The sequence below is a fragment of the Bos taurus genome, chromosome 18, assembly GCF_002263795.3.
Source record: "Bos taurus isolate L1 Dominette 01449 registration number 42190680 breed Hereford chromosome 18, ARS-UCD2.0, whole genome shotgun sequence".
NCBI lineage: Eukaryota > Metazoa > Chordata > Mammalia > Artiodactyla > Bovidae > Bos > Bos taurus.
The window spans coordinates 56,537,292-56,549,623 of record NC_037345.1 but is presented as its reverse complement, the minus strand read 5'-3'; the positions used below and the strand labels follow the sequence as shown (position 1 = coordinate 56,549,623).

The window sequence follows — 12,332 nt, the reverse complement described above, 5'->3', positions numbered from 1 at the left end:
ACATTGTCCCGTGCTGCCCCCATTCCCTTACCTCTGTCAGTCCCTGCTCAGCCCCCCATGACCAGCCCTGGCTAGTGGTCAACTCCGAGGAGGGACTTTACCTTATTTATTTGATTTGATTTTTGGCCGTATGGCCTAGCTTGCAAAATCTTACTTCCTGACCAGGTATTGAACTCAGTTTCCGGCAGTGAAAGCATAGAGTTCCAACTACTAGACCACCAGGGAACTCCCTAATACAATTTGTAAAGGTCCATTTACAATTATTACAAAATATTGGCTATTATTGTCCATGTTGTACAACACATCCTTGAGCCTACCTTACACCCATAGTTTTTACCTCCCACTCCTCCACCCGTTGTCCCTCCCGCAACTGGTAACCACTAGTTTGTTCAGTCTGTCAATCTGCTTCTTTTCTGTTATAGTCACTGCTGCTGCTACTGCTAAGTTGCTTCGGTCGTGTCAGACTGTGCGACCCCATTTCCTTCTCCAATCATGAAAGTGAAAAGTGAAAGTGAAGTTGCTCAGTCATGGCCGACTCTTAGTGACCTCATGGACTGCAGCCTTCCAGGCTCTTCCGTCCATGGGATTTTCCAGTCAAGAGTACTGGAGTGGGGTGCCATTGCCTTTTGTTGTATTTAGATTCCGTATGTGAATGATACACAGTATATGTCTTTCTCTGTCTTATTTCACTTGGCATGATGCCCTCCATAGAGAAGGAAATGGCAACCCACTCAAGTATTCTTGCCTGGAGAATCCCAGGAACGGAGGAGCCTGGTGGGCTGCTGTCTCTGGGGTCTCACAGAGTTGTGTACGACTGAAGCCACTTAGCAGCAGCAGCAGCAGTGCCCTCCAAGTCCATCCATGTTGCTGCAGATAGCAAAATTTCACTCTCTCATGACTGAACAGTATCCCATTCTGTATGTATGTATGACACCTTCTTCCATTCATCTGCCGATGAACTCTTAGGTCGCTTCCGTATCTTGGCAATTGTAAATAATATTGCTACGAACACTGAGGTGCGTGTATCCTTTCAAATTTAGTGTTTGGGGTTTTTTGAATATATATCCAGGGGTGGGATTGCTGAGTCCTGTGACAGAGTTCTAGTTTTAGCTTTTTCTATTCGACCCCAACGAATGGCATGTGGGATCTTAGTTCCCCAGCCAGGCACTGAACCCAGGTCCTCAGAGTCCTAACCACTGGTCTGCCAAGGAATTCCTCTAGTTTTAGTGTTTTGAGAAACTGCCATACTGTTTTCCATGGTGGCTGCAGAGAGACTTTATCGTGTTCACAGATGTTTCCACTGCCTAAGAGTGTATTTGGCACAGAGTAAATGCTCCATGGGGCTTCCCTGGTGGCTTATATGGTAAAGAATCTGCCTGCAATGCGGGAGACCTGGGTTCGATCCCTGGGTTAGGAAGATCCCATGGAGGAGGGCATGGCAACCCACTCCAGTATTCCTGCCTGGAGAATCCCCATGGACAGAGGAGCCTGGCGGGCTACAGTCCATGAGGTCACAGAGTTGGACACAACTCAGCGACTAACCACAGCACAGCACAAATGCTCCATACGTATCTGTTGCAAGAATAACATCTGTGTCCTGAGAATGGCCAGCACAGTGCCTGGCCCACAAAGCAGCCTCAGCCAATACTTGCTGATTGAATGAAACCCCCATGCCCTCCTCCACTTAAATCCTCCCTGACCTTCAGGAGCAGGCTCCAACCACCAGATGACCCTGAGGTTGTCAGGGCCTCTCCTGGGCCCCCAGAGCGCCTAGTCATATCACCCTGAACCCTCCCTAGTCCAGCACCTTCGTTTGGTGTCCACGAAGACCCTGGCAGCCCATTCCTACCTCAGACTCATTCTGAATCAGAGCAAGTTTCTAGTCATACTTTATTTTCCTGTTTTTGTTTTTTTTTTTTAGTTTTTATTAAATAAAAGGACCAGAGTGGGGAGCCTGTGGTCTCTCGGGCTGTGGGAGAGCCACAGGCCCTCCTGCCTCTGTTCAAGGTGCACTGCATGGTAGGCTTGAGGTGTAAGCTGGGCGGGGAGGGCAGCTGGGAGTGCTGGGAGAGGTCAGAGGTCAGGACCCATGACCCCCTCCAGCCCTCCCAGGAAGACTCAGTGGGGCAGGCAAGGAGGCTCCTGGATCCCGACTGGGGCTCATCCTGAGGACTGGCGGGGGGCCAAGGCTTTAGCTCCAAGCCGCAGGGCAGGAGCCCAGACCCGGCCCAGTCCCTTCCTACCCCAGTGTCCAGTCATTGGGGGTGTGCAGGGCGGTGGGGCAGGCCCCTCACTCGTGGACGTCCCAGATCTCAGACAGCAAAGGTGGCAGCTTCTTGTCCTGGAGCCGCAGGGCGAAGACCTGCTCCGAGTGCACGGAGCTGAGCGTGCGCAGGCTCACAAGCTTCATCAGCATGCGGGGGAAGCGCAGCTGGTCCTGCAAGGAGACAGGAGGGGGTGGGCGTGGGGCGGCCCACCTGGCCCAGCAGGAGGGCCCCCTGACCCTGGAGAGACAGTGTGGGGCCCCTGGGCGTGGACTTGGCCTGACTCCTTGATGAGGGGACAGGGGCCTCGAGGACAGGCTGCTGAGAGGACACTGATCAGAACTCAGCTGCTGGGGCGAGCCAGGGATGTAGGAAGCCGACCCTACATGGGTCTAGGTTTCCTCTGGAGGGTCTGGGCTCTGGTACCTGTGGCCTCTTGATGCGGGTGTAAGACAACAGTGCGTCCACGTAGGGCTGCTGCAGGGCCTCGACCCGGCTGGGCTCCTGCACATTGGGCCGGTCGGCTGAGAAGATGTTGATGGCGATGAGCAGGGCGTACTCGGCGTCGTCCAGGCCCAGTCGCCTCATGGCCCGCGAGAACTCAAAGATGGGGTTGATGAATTCCACCTGCAGGCCTGTGGAAGCAGGAGACAGGCTCTGATGGAACACTCTGACCCTAAAACTGGTCCCCATGCCTGGCTACTGGCATTGCCCACCGTCAGCAGAGTGAGGGAAACAGCAGCAGGTAGAGAGTGCCGGTCACCCTGTAACCATCAAGGGTTTGGCATGTCGTGGGTATGCCGTATGTCTCACCTGAATGAAGCAATGAGTAATAAGTGTGAACATTTATTCAGAAGTTTCTACCACCCCATCACCCCCTTCACTTCCTTCCTGGCCTTCCTGGTACCTCTCCTCTGGAAAAGGAAAGATGTTTAATCCCAGGTCACCTTACATCACCCCGAGGTGGCATCCCCTGCTCTCGCATTGAAGCTGAACTCATTTCCAGGTGTGACTCATTCATTCATCAAACTTGATTGAGCACCCACTGCACGTCAGGTCCCGGGCAGAGACATTTGTAAGCCAAAGCCCCCTGCTCTCGTGGCACTTGCATTTGGGGCTTGAAGGAACAGATAATAGACAAGTCTGCAAGGACGCCATCCACCCTGTGAGATGATTCTAGTTCTGTGGATCGAGGTAATGCAGGGGAGGGTAACAGGGAGAGAATCACATCCATATCTTAGACATGAGGGTCACTGCAAGGGGACTGTTGGAAGGCCTCCCTAGCTGCAGGGTGTCCAACACCAAAGAGGGGAGGGAGGGAGTTACCAGGCTGTTTGAGTGTTCCAGGGAGGGTGCTCCCAGTCTGTTTTGCCTGAGACTAGGCTTCCTAGGCCCTGGGACTTTTGAGTATTAAAGCACAGGAGACTTGCCTCGTGGCAGAGTGGGTAAGAATCCACATGCCAATGCAGGGGACACAGGTTTGATCCCTGGTCCAGGAAGATACCACATGCTGCAGGGCAACTAAACCCATGCACTGCAACTACTGAGCCCAACTGCCTGGAGCCCGTGACACACGCAACGAGAAGCCCGCGCACAGCGACTAGCGAGAGCTCACACAAAGCAACAAAGACCCAGCGCAGCTAAAAACTAATTAATTTTTAAAAAAATAAGAAAAGCTTGGAAGGTCCCATGCAAACTAGAACAAGAAGGGTCAACCCAGTTCTGGAAAGAGGGACCAGCAAACAAGCTGTGAGGCGACAGCACATTTGGTGGGTTCAAACAACAGGGAAGCCAGTGTGGCTGGAGGAGGGTGAGGGGAGGCCGGGAGATGAGGGCGGGGAGGAATGAGGCCACGCCCTGCAGGGCCTGTGGGCCAGGTGAGGACTCTGGCTTTTCTCCCAGTGTGATGGGAGCCATGGATGGTGCCGAGCACAGGAGAGACGTGAGCTAACGCGGTTGTTAACTGGATCCTTCCAATGACTGTGTGAACAAACCCACCAGGCTGGGGTGGAGGTAGAAGCCCAGCAAGGGGCTCTGCAATGTTCCCGGAAGGGCCAACTGAGGCCTGGACTGTGGCAGAGGATGGGGCGGTAGGGGGAACCAACCTCTGCTCCAGCCCCATCTCACTGTGCTGCAGCTGCCCGAACCTCCCTATCGCTCCTTCACACCATCCACTCTTCCCCACCCCAGGACCTCTGCACATGCTGAGACCCCTGCCAGAAACACTCTCCCAACCCCTAGTGCTCCCCTGCCAAGCTTATACTCAAAGGGTTACTGGGACTGCCCTGGGTATTGGGAGAGCCAGGAAATAAGAGGAAGGAAAGATGGAGTGAGGAGCAGATGTCCAGGAGTACAGAGAAGTGCCCCATGGAGAGATGACAGGAGAAAGCAGGACTCTCTGAGAACGCCCAGAGGCGGAGAGACTGAGGCCCTACACTTGCGTTTCCTGGTAACTAACACTACTCCCCACCTCCCTTTTCCTCTGGTCCCACTGAGCCACACAATCTCCAGAACCCCATCGCCTCGGTTACACCCCTAGGGAAGTGCTCTTGGAGGGTAGGGATCAGGGCTGCCCTGTACAGCTGGGGAGGTTGTGCATTTCCCAGTGGACTGAGATCTAGCCTCTGTCACATGAGACCAGGGCTGGGGAGGAAAAAGTGTCTTTCCTTAATTCCTACCAAGATGCCCTGTATTACAGCACATGCCCCTCTGTCGCACCCTGCACCATGTTCCCCTGTGCAGAGTCAGGGCTCAATAACCTCACTGTGCTCTTAGCTCTCACTGTGAGGTGGGTGGGCTCAGCCCTCACCCTAGTTGGGAGGTGAAGAGATGGAAACTCAGACAGGGATGTGAGGCCCTGGGTCTCCTGGCCAGCAGGGACCCCACTGCCCAGCCTGCACTTGGCCGTACCCGCGCGGTGGAAGTCATCCTTGCTATAGGTGAAGTCCTTTAGGAAGGTGATGCACTCAGTCTCGTGGTTGTAGCGTCTGGCCGTCTCCAGCAGCATGATCTGAGGGCGGCGGAGGGGACAGGAGTGAGGAGCAGATGTCCAGGAGTACAGAGAAGTGCCCCATGGAGAGATGATGGGAGAAAGCAGAAACCCTGTGGCCCCTTAGCCCGTCCTTCCTCTGCTGGCCTGAATGGGGGGGCCCGATCTTGCTGGGATCATCCCCTGCCCGTCCCCACCCCGCCCCATCATCTCTCAGCCACAGGGCTGCAGCCAGCACGCTGGACGCTCCAAGCTCTCTCCCTTCCCCAGGTTTGGCACCCCCAGCCTTCTCTGCTCAGGACACTCTCCCCAGGTGCTTACGGGGCACAGGGCAGAGCTTTCTTTCAGTCTGCTCCGTTCGCCTCCATGCCCCCAGCACTTGGAATAGGGCCTAGCATACACTAGACACTCAGCACTTACTCATTACCACGATTTTGGTTCAAACATCAACTCCCTGAACAAGACTTGTCAGCATGTTCCCTGAGTGTGGCCGTCCAACCCAACCCTCAATTATTCTCCATCTCAGGCCCTGTTTCTCTCCTCGCCTCATAGGAGGCTCTGATGACTTATTTAGCATTTGAGGGTTCTCCTGGAGAATACCACCCCCACTAGGGCAAGGCCTAGAGTCTGCTTTGTCCCTATGCTCCTGACATCTCTCCTGGGGTTTATCTCAGGACTTCTAGAGCAGGATGGAACGGCCTCTCTGAGGCTGGGCAGGCTGGCCGTTACCTCGATGGTAGAGGCCTTCAGGAGGGCGATCTGGTCTTCACGACCGAGCTGCAAGAAGCCAGGCACCTGCTTGGCGAAGTCCACGATCTCCTGCACGGAGATGATGGCCAGCTCCGTGAAGTGGGCGAAACGCTGCTGGCGAGCATCACGGGACTGCGGGTCTGCACCCAAGGGCCAGGGCTGGGGACACGGGGGGTGGGAGGAGCAGGCAGGTTACTATCAGGACATCTCCCATGAGCCCAAGGCTACCCCGTCTCAAAGCGCCTGTTCTCTGGAGCCTCATTCTCTCCCTGTGCCCTGGACTGTGGCCCTGTCAACTTGAGCGCGCTGGGTGCATTGTCCCTCGAGGCTGTGGAAGGGGCCGTACCGTGACTTTGGGCTGGTCGGAGAAGGAGCGTTTATTGCACTGCAGCTGGGCCGCCACCAACTGCTGGATCATTAGTTCCTGAGCGGCTGTTAACTGGACACCTTCACCTTCTCCAGAGCCCTGGCCACCCCCGTCGGACCCTCCAGGGGAGGCCCCAGGCCCAGAGGCTGGGCTGCTGCTGCTGACTCCCGGCCCCGTGGGTGACGACTGCTGCTGCTGCTGCTGCTGCTGCTTCCGAATCTTCTTCTTCCGGATCTGTTCTTTGGAGAGGACGCCTGGTGGGGCGACACAGGCCTCAGCAGAGGTCCCAGAGCTGGGCAGGGGCCGGCCTGGCCCTGCTCCCTCCCCAGGACTCACACTGCTCCCGCATCCCTGCCTCCTTGCATTTCCGCAGCCGGCATTGCTGGCACTTGCGCCGCATGAACGCGTCCATCTGGCAGGTGCCACCACCCCGGCAGGCGTAGCGCCCGGCCCCTCCTCGGATCACACTTCGGCGGAAGAAGCCCTTGCAGCCTTCACAGCTGAGCACGTTGTAGTGGAAGCCAGAGGCTGTGTCCCCGCACACTTGGCACAGCTCATCGCCCAGCATCTTTGGAGCTGGGCCCTTCTTTCGCTTGCGCTCCGGCTCCTCTGCTGTGTCTAGGATGACTGGCATGGGTGGACAGAAGCCATGAGACAGAACCACAGGGATAAACAGCAGCCAGAGGGACAGATCCATGAGAGATCAGAGGCAACAAATCAGAGTTGGAGGGGGACCCACAGAGATGGTGATTCGGAGGGAAAGATGTGTTTCTGTGAATCCCAAAGAATGGGTCAAAATAAGAGGTACCAAGAACAGAAAAAAAAAAATCAGCAAGACACTGGGGCTGGCCATCCCCATTTCTGATCTTTCTCTCCTTCTAGATTCCTCTCTGAGCCTCCGTATCAACTCCCAACCCATGTCCCTGGACCCTGTCTCACCCACAACGGAGGCTGAGTCGGCCCCATCAGTGCTTGGGACATCAGGATCCGCCCCTCCAGGGCATGGTTCAGGACCATCCTCCTTTCCCCCAGGTGAAGAAGAGGGAGTGCTGGGGCCATTTCCTGGGAGGAGACACAGTGATTTTCGGCTGACAATAACCTGATGGGAGAATAGCTGTGTTGGGGAAGGGGGGGGTCACTCACCAGGCAAGGGGGTGTCCACGGAATTCGTGGTGGGGGTGGACATGGTGGGGTCACGGAGCAGCCTGCAGATACAGGGGGTCGGAGAGTCTTGTGGAACCAGGGAGGGTCAGAGTAGGCCAGCCATAGGTCTTAATAAGGGGACCTCTCTTTCCTCCATCCCTCACACTCTTCCCCTACTTCGTGCAGACCCCACCCCCAGTCTCTGCCAGCCTACAGACCCTCCTATCCAGTTCTAATAGGGCCCGCCCCCTTTCTGCTCCAGGACAGCCTTCGGCTGAGTCTCAAGCCCCGCCCTCCCCTAGTGTCAGCCCCCCTCTTTTAGGCTCCATCCACTCCAGACCTCGCCCACCGGATTTTTCCAGAAACTATCCCTTCGGCTTCGAGGGCTCCGCCCTCACTTCCTCTTTCCCCTCCAGCTTCACCCCACCTCCGCCGAGGAAGCACCCCCATCTCTCCTTCGGACCCCAGCTCCGTCCATAATGCTCCGCCCACATTATTTCCTTCTAGACCCCGCCCCATCTGCGCCCATCACGGCCCCCCGACCTCCTCCCATCATGCTCCGCCCACATCTTTTCCACCCAGGCCCCGCCCCATCTGCGTCCATCAAGGCACCCCGACCTCCTCCCAACATGCCCCGCCCTCACACCTCTCTCCAGGTCCCGCCCCTCTCAGAACAGCAGTGGGAGGCGGGGCTCATGGCTGCGCGCGAGGGTCTCGTGGGCGGCCTCTCTTGGGGGGGGGGGTCCCCTACTCCCGTTGCCTTGGAAACAGCCGGGAGTTGGCGCGAACTAGGAGGGGAGAGGGTGGAAGGAGAGAAGGGGGCTGAGCCAAGCAGCGCGGGGAACGCCGGGAAGCCCCAGGCCCAGGGCTCCTCCCGCGTCGCCCCACACTTGAGTGCACCTGCTTCCGTCCCCTTGCTCTGCCTTCTTTTCCTTCTTCTCCGTAGCCCCTGGCACGCCGCCGCGACTGAGTTCCCCTCAAAAGTAACTTCGCCACTTCTTCCGGCAACCCCACCGTGCGTCACTTCCGGGAGTGGGCGGGTAGTCGGGGTGACGAAATTCCGGTTCGTCCAGGGATAGCGTAATGGGCTGCCCCGCGTCGGAGTCGTGGACCCACCGGAAGTTTGCGTTTCCGGGTAACTAGGATGAGGGCGGGCGGAAGAGTTCCTGACCCATTCAGTCAAATGTTGGGCAGTAGGGCGGCATGAAAGTCAAAGTCGCTCAGTCGTGCGTGTCCCCACTCTTTGCGACCCCATGGACTGCAGCTCACCAGGCTCCTCTGTCCATGCAATTCTCCAGGCCAGAATACTAGAGTAGATATTCGTTTTCTTCTCCAGGGGATCTTCCCAGCCCAGGGATTGAACCCAGGTCTCACGCGTTGCAGGCGGATTCTTTACCGTCTGAGCCACCAGGGCGGCGTGGTGAGTCCCAAATTTTCCCGCCCCGCCCTGCGTGGCCTTAAACTCTGCCTAGTATGTCTCTCGCTCGAGGGCCAAAGGTTTACTCGGCATCACCTCCCCAGCTGCGGCTCCTTTAGGCACACGGCTGATTAAAAGCATATTTGTCGTTTTTAAGCTGTGTTAAGTTTTCTGATTTTGGAGGAGAGCTGCTTACTGGTTTCAAATAAGTGAAATTACCAACCTAGACCTAGTAAAAGCATATTTTAAAAATAATTTGGTGGGACTTCTCCGGTGGTCCAGTGGCTAGGATTCCAGGCTCCTAGTTCAGGGGGCCTGGGTTCGATCCCTTCTAGGGGAACCTGCTCCCATACGCCACTAAGGCACAATGCCGCCAAATAAATATATTAAAAATACATCCAACTTGCAATGCAGGGAATGAGGGTCCCATCCCTGGTCAGGGAACTTGGATCCCAGTGCAGGGGGCAGGGGCAGGAGATACTAAACCCACGTGTTACAGAGCCTTCCTGCCACCACAGAGCCAACGCCTGACCAAAAGATCCAGCATGATGTAATGAAGATCTCAACTGAGACCCAACGCAGTCAAATAAATTTTTTTTTTTTTTTTTTTTAAGAAAGAGACCTGGTACAAGATGATTCAGCTTTGGATTTCCCTGGTGGCACAGGGGGTAAGAATCTGCTGCCAGTGCAAGGCACACCGGTTCTATCCCTGGTCTGGGAAGATTCTATGCAGAGGACCAACTAAGCTCATGGGCCACAACTACTGAAGCCAGCATACCACATCAAGTGCAGCCCCTGCTCGTGGAAACTAGAGAAAGCCCATCCTAAGCAACAATGACCCAGCACAGCCAAAAATAAATAAAATTATTTGGCCTTTATTAATGGTAAAAGTCGCTCAGTCATGTCCGACTCTTTGAGATCCCATGGACTATACAGTCCATGGAATTCTCCAGGTCAGAATACTGGAGTGAGTAGCCTTTCCCTTCTCTAGGGAATCTTCCCAACCCAGGGATTGAACCCAGGTCTCCCGCATTGCAGGCGGATTCTTTACCAGCTGAGCCACAAGGGAAGCCGTTATTAACTAGCATGATACATCTTACACGTGAAGAAACAAAAGACAGAAGAGATACCAGAGCCAGGGTGTTCCACAAGCAATCACAAAAGAATAGGGGTGGACAGGGCTAAGGAAGCCATTTGAGCAGCTGGGGGCAGCACCCTCCGAGAGTGAGCCCGGACCCACGGGTGCTTCAAGACCTGGGCCAAGGGCTGCTGCTCTGAGGGCTGGTATCTGAGAAGCCTGGAGATCAGGTCCCAAGCCCTCAAAGGTATTGATGCAGGAAATCTTACATCTACCTGATGAGGCCAAAGAAGAAAGAGAAGTATGGTTAGTTTCCTTGGTCCATTCAAGGCACTGGCCGGGATCATAGTAAACCAGCTTTGTGTGTGCCCCAGGCTCCCAGCCGCCCCTTACCCCCAGCTCCTGCACGAATGCCCAGAGTGTGGCCATCCCACCTTGAGGATGTGTCTGTAGGTCTCACTATGGGAGGTGCTCTCGAAGGGTGGATTTCCCACCAGCAGCTCGTAGCAGAGCACCCCTAGGCACCATAGATCTACCTTTTCATTGTATATTCTCCCCTCAATCATTTCTGGGGGCAAGTAGTCCAGCGTCCCACACATCTTCTTTCTCCTAGAGAAAGGAACATTAAGCGGAGGCTCAGTAGAAGGGACACGATCCTTCCCCAGCATCCAGTCCTGGGCAATCTCCTGTCAAGCACAGGAACTTGGAAACACCAAGTTTTCCTATGAATTAAGGTTGACAAGGCAAGTCCTGGGACCAACAATCCCATATTCTGAGATTCTTCCTACAATTATTTAGCTCATGATCCAGGAAGTTTTGGAACAAACTGATGGTCCACCAAGAGGGACCAAGTAAATTAATTACAGTTTATTTATAGAGTAAAATTCCCGGAATTATGGCACAATCATTCTTAATGTACTTACACGGAAACTTATTGGTAAAATTTTATGTAAACCTTAAAAAATAGAAGATATAGTCGAACCACCTTCTTTCAGTCTACAAATACTTGTTAAAATATGCATTTCAAAAGGCAGCATTGAAATACAAACCCAGGTTTGTAGCTGGGTCTTACATGTGAAATGAATTAAATTGGATCATTCTTAACTGGCCAGGGTGCCACCACCTGTCCTACCTTAGGGAGTGTGCACAGACCAGCCAAAGTCTGCCATCTTCACCTCACCCATGAGCCCCAGCAGCAGTTTCTCTGGCTTCATATTCCTGTGAATCACCTTCTTTTCATGGCAGTAGGTCAGAGCATCTGCCAACTCCTCCATTACCTGTGTGAGCAAAGAAAAAGCAGTCTGGAAATGAAGCCGGCCATGGGGTGATGACGGCTGTCATTCCCACCCAGAGGTCCTCCAAAAATCCCTAGCTTTCTAAGTCAGTTTCATTCATTTATTCAGTGAACTCCCCCACAGCCTTTCATGTTTCTTTCCACAAGGTAATGCAGTTAGATTCTGTTGTTTACAACCAAAGAACACAAACTTATACACACTACTTATTAACATCCTGGGGGTAATTATTCAGTTCAGTTGCTCAGTCGTGTCTTGACTCTGCAACCCCATGGACTGCAGCATGCCAGGCCTCCCTGTCCATCGCCAACTCCCGGTGTTCACTCAAATTGAGTCAGTGATGCCATAGGGTATCCAAAAGTAAAATTGTAGGATATAAGAGTCGCTATGTAAAATTGATAGAAAAAAGCAATTCAGGACTTCCCTGGTGGGTCCAGTGGTAAAGAATCCACCTGCCAATGCAGGGGACACAGTTTCGAGTCCTCATCCAGGAAGAGTCCACAAGCCACAGGGCAACTAAGCCAGTGCGCCACAACTGCTGAGCCTACGCACCCTAGAGCCCATGCTTCACAAGAGAAACCACTGCAATGAGAAGCTGGTGCAAGTAAAGTCCCACATGGCAACAAAGACCCTGCACAGCCATAAATCAATTCATTAATTCATAAAAGTTTTTTTTTTCAAAGGAAGCAATCTGAACCTTCATGAAAGCCATAGGCAGTGACCCCCATCAGCCCATAGGAAACTCATGAACCCTAGCCCTCAGCCTCCTCTGCCTCACCGTGGCTGTGCGCGGTTCATCAAACGCGTGGCTGTTTTGTAGCTCCTTGTAGAGCTCACCCCTTGGAGCATATTCTAGAATCAGGTACACCCGGCGCGCATCATGGAAGTAGTTGTACAGGTGCAGGATATTGTGCTGTCTGGGGGACAAAGGAGGAAGGGTCAAGACTCCTCCCTGAGGCCCAATTCATGATGCTATTACAAGTGACTGGTCACACAAAGGGGCAAATTGTGCTGGGGCCAGGAGAGTAATAG

At 54.2% G+C, this 12,332-nt stretch overlaps 1 protein-coding gene and 1 long non-coding RNA gene across 3 annotated transcripts; one reads left to right on the top strand and one right to left on the bottom strand.

The window, feature by feature from the left end:
* Positions 1 to 1,873: 1,873 nt before the first annotated feature.
* NR1H2 (nuclear receptor subfamily 1 group H member 2) lies at positions 1,874 to 8,532 on the bottom strand. Its single transcript, NM_001014883.2, has 10 exons — positions 8,414 to 8,532; positions 8,160 to 8,301; positions 7,514 to 7,575; positions 7,310 to 7,432; positions 6,707 to 6,997; positions 6,350 to 6,624; positions 5,983 to 6,162; positions 5,175 to 5,274; positions 2,691 to 2,899; positions 1,874 to 2,437 (listed from the first exon to the last, which is right to left on the bottom strand). The coding sequence occupies exons 3-10, from the start codon at positions 7,554 to 7,556 to the stop codon at positions 2,291 to 2,293; spliced, it is 1,368 nt and encodes a 455-aa protein (NP_001014883.2). The 5' UTR covers positions 7,557 to 7,575; positions 8,160 to 8,301; positions 8,414 to 8,532; the 3' UTR covers positions 1,874 to 2,290.
* A 32-nt stretch (positions 8,533 to 8,564) lies between these two features.
* LOC112442209 (uncharacterized) lies at positions 8,565 to 9,808 on the top strand. 2 transcript variants are annotated; one of them, XR_003030224.1, is made up of 2 exons: positions 8,565 to 8,648; positions 9,545 to 9,808. It is a non-coding gene; the product is annotated as an uncharacterized lncRNA (long non-coding RNA). The 2 variants fall into 2 exon arrangements; XR_009491205.1 differs by having other exon boundaries at positions 8,635 to 8,933.
* The last annotated feature ends 2,524 nt before the right edge of the window (positions 9,809 to 12,332 follow it).

What these genes read in the sequence shown, in the direction of transcription:
- NR1H2 (NM_001014883.2), bottom strand. Translation starts at nt 7,556, where the DNA reads ATGTCCACCCCCACCACGAATTCCGTGGACACCCCCTTGCCTG. An exon ending in CGTGGACACCCCCTTGCCTG is followed by an intron (nt 7,433 to 7,513) that starts GTGAGTGACCCC and finishes GTCTCCTCCCAG; the next exon opens with GAAATGGCCCCAGCACTCCC. An exon ending in GGCAGGGATGCGGGAGCAGT is followed by an intron (nt 6,625 to 6,706) that starts GTGAGTCCTGGG and finishes TCGCCCCACCAG; the next exon opens with GCGTCCTCTCCAAAGAACAG.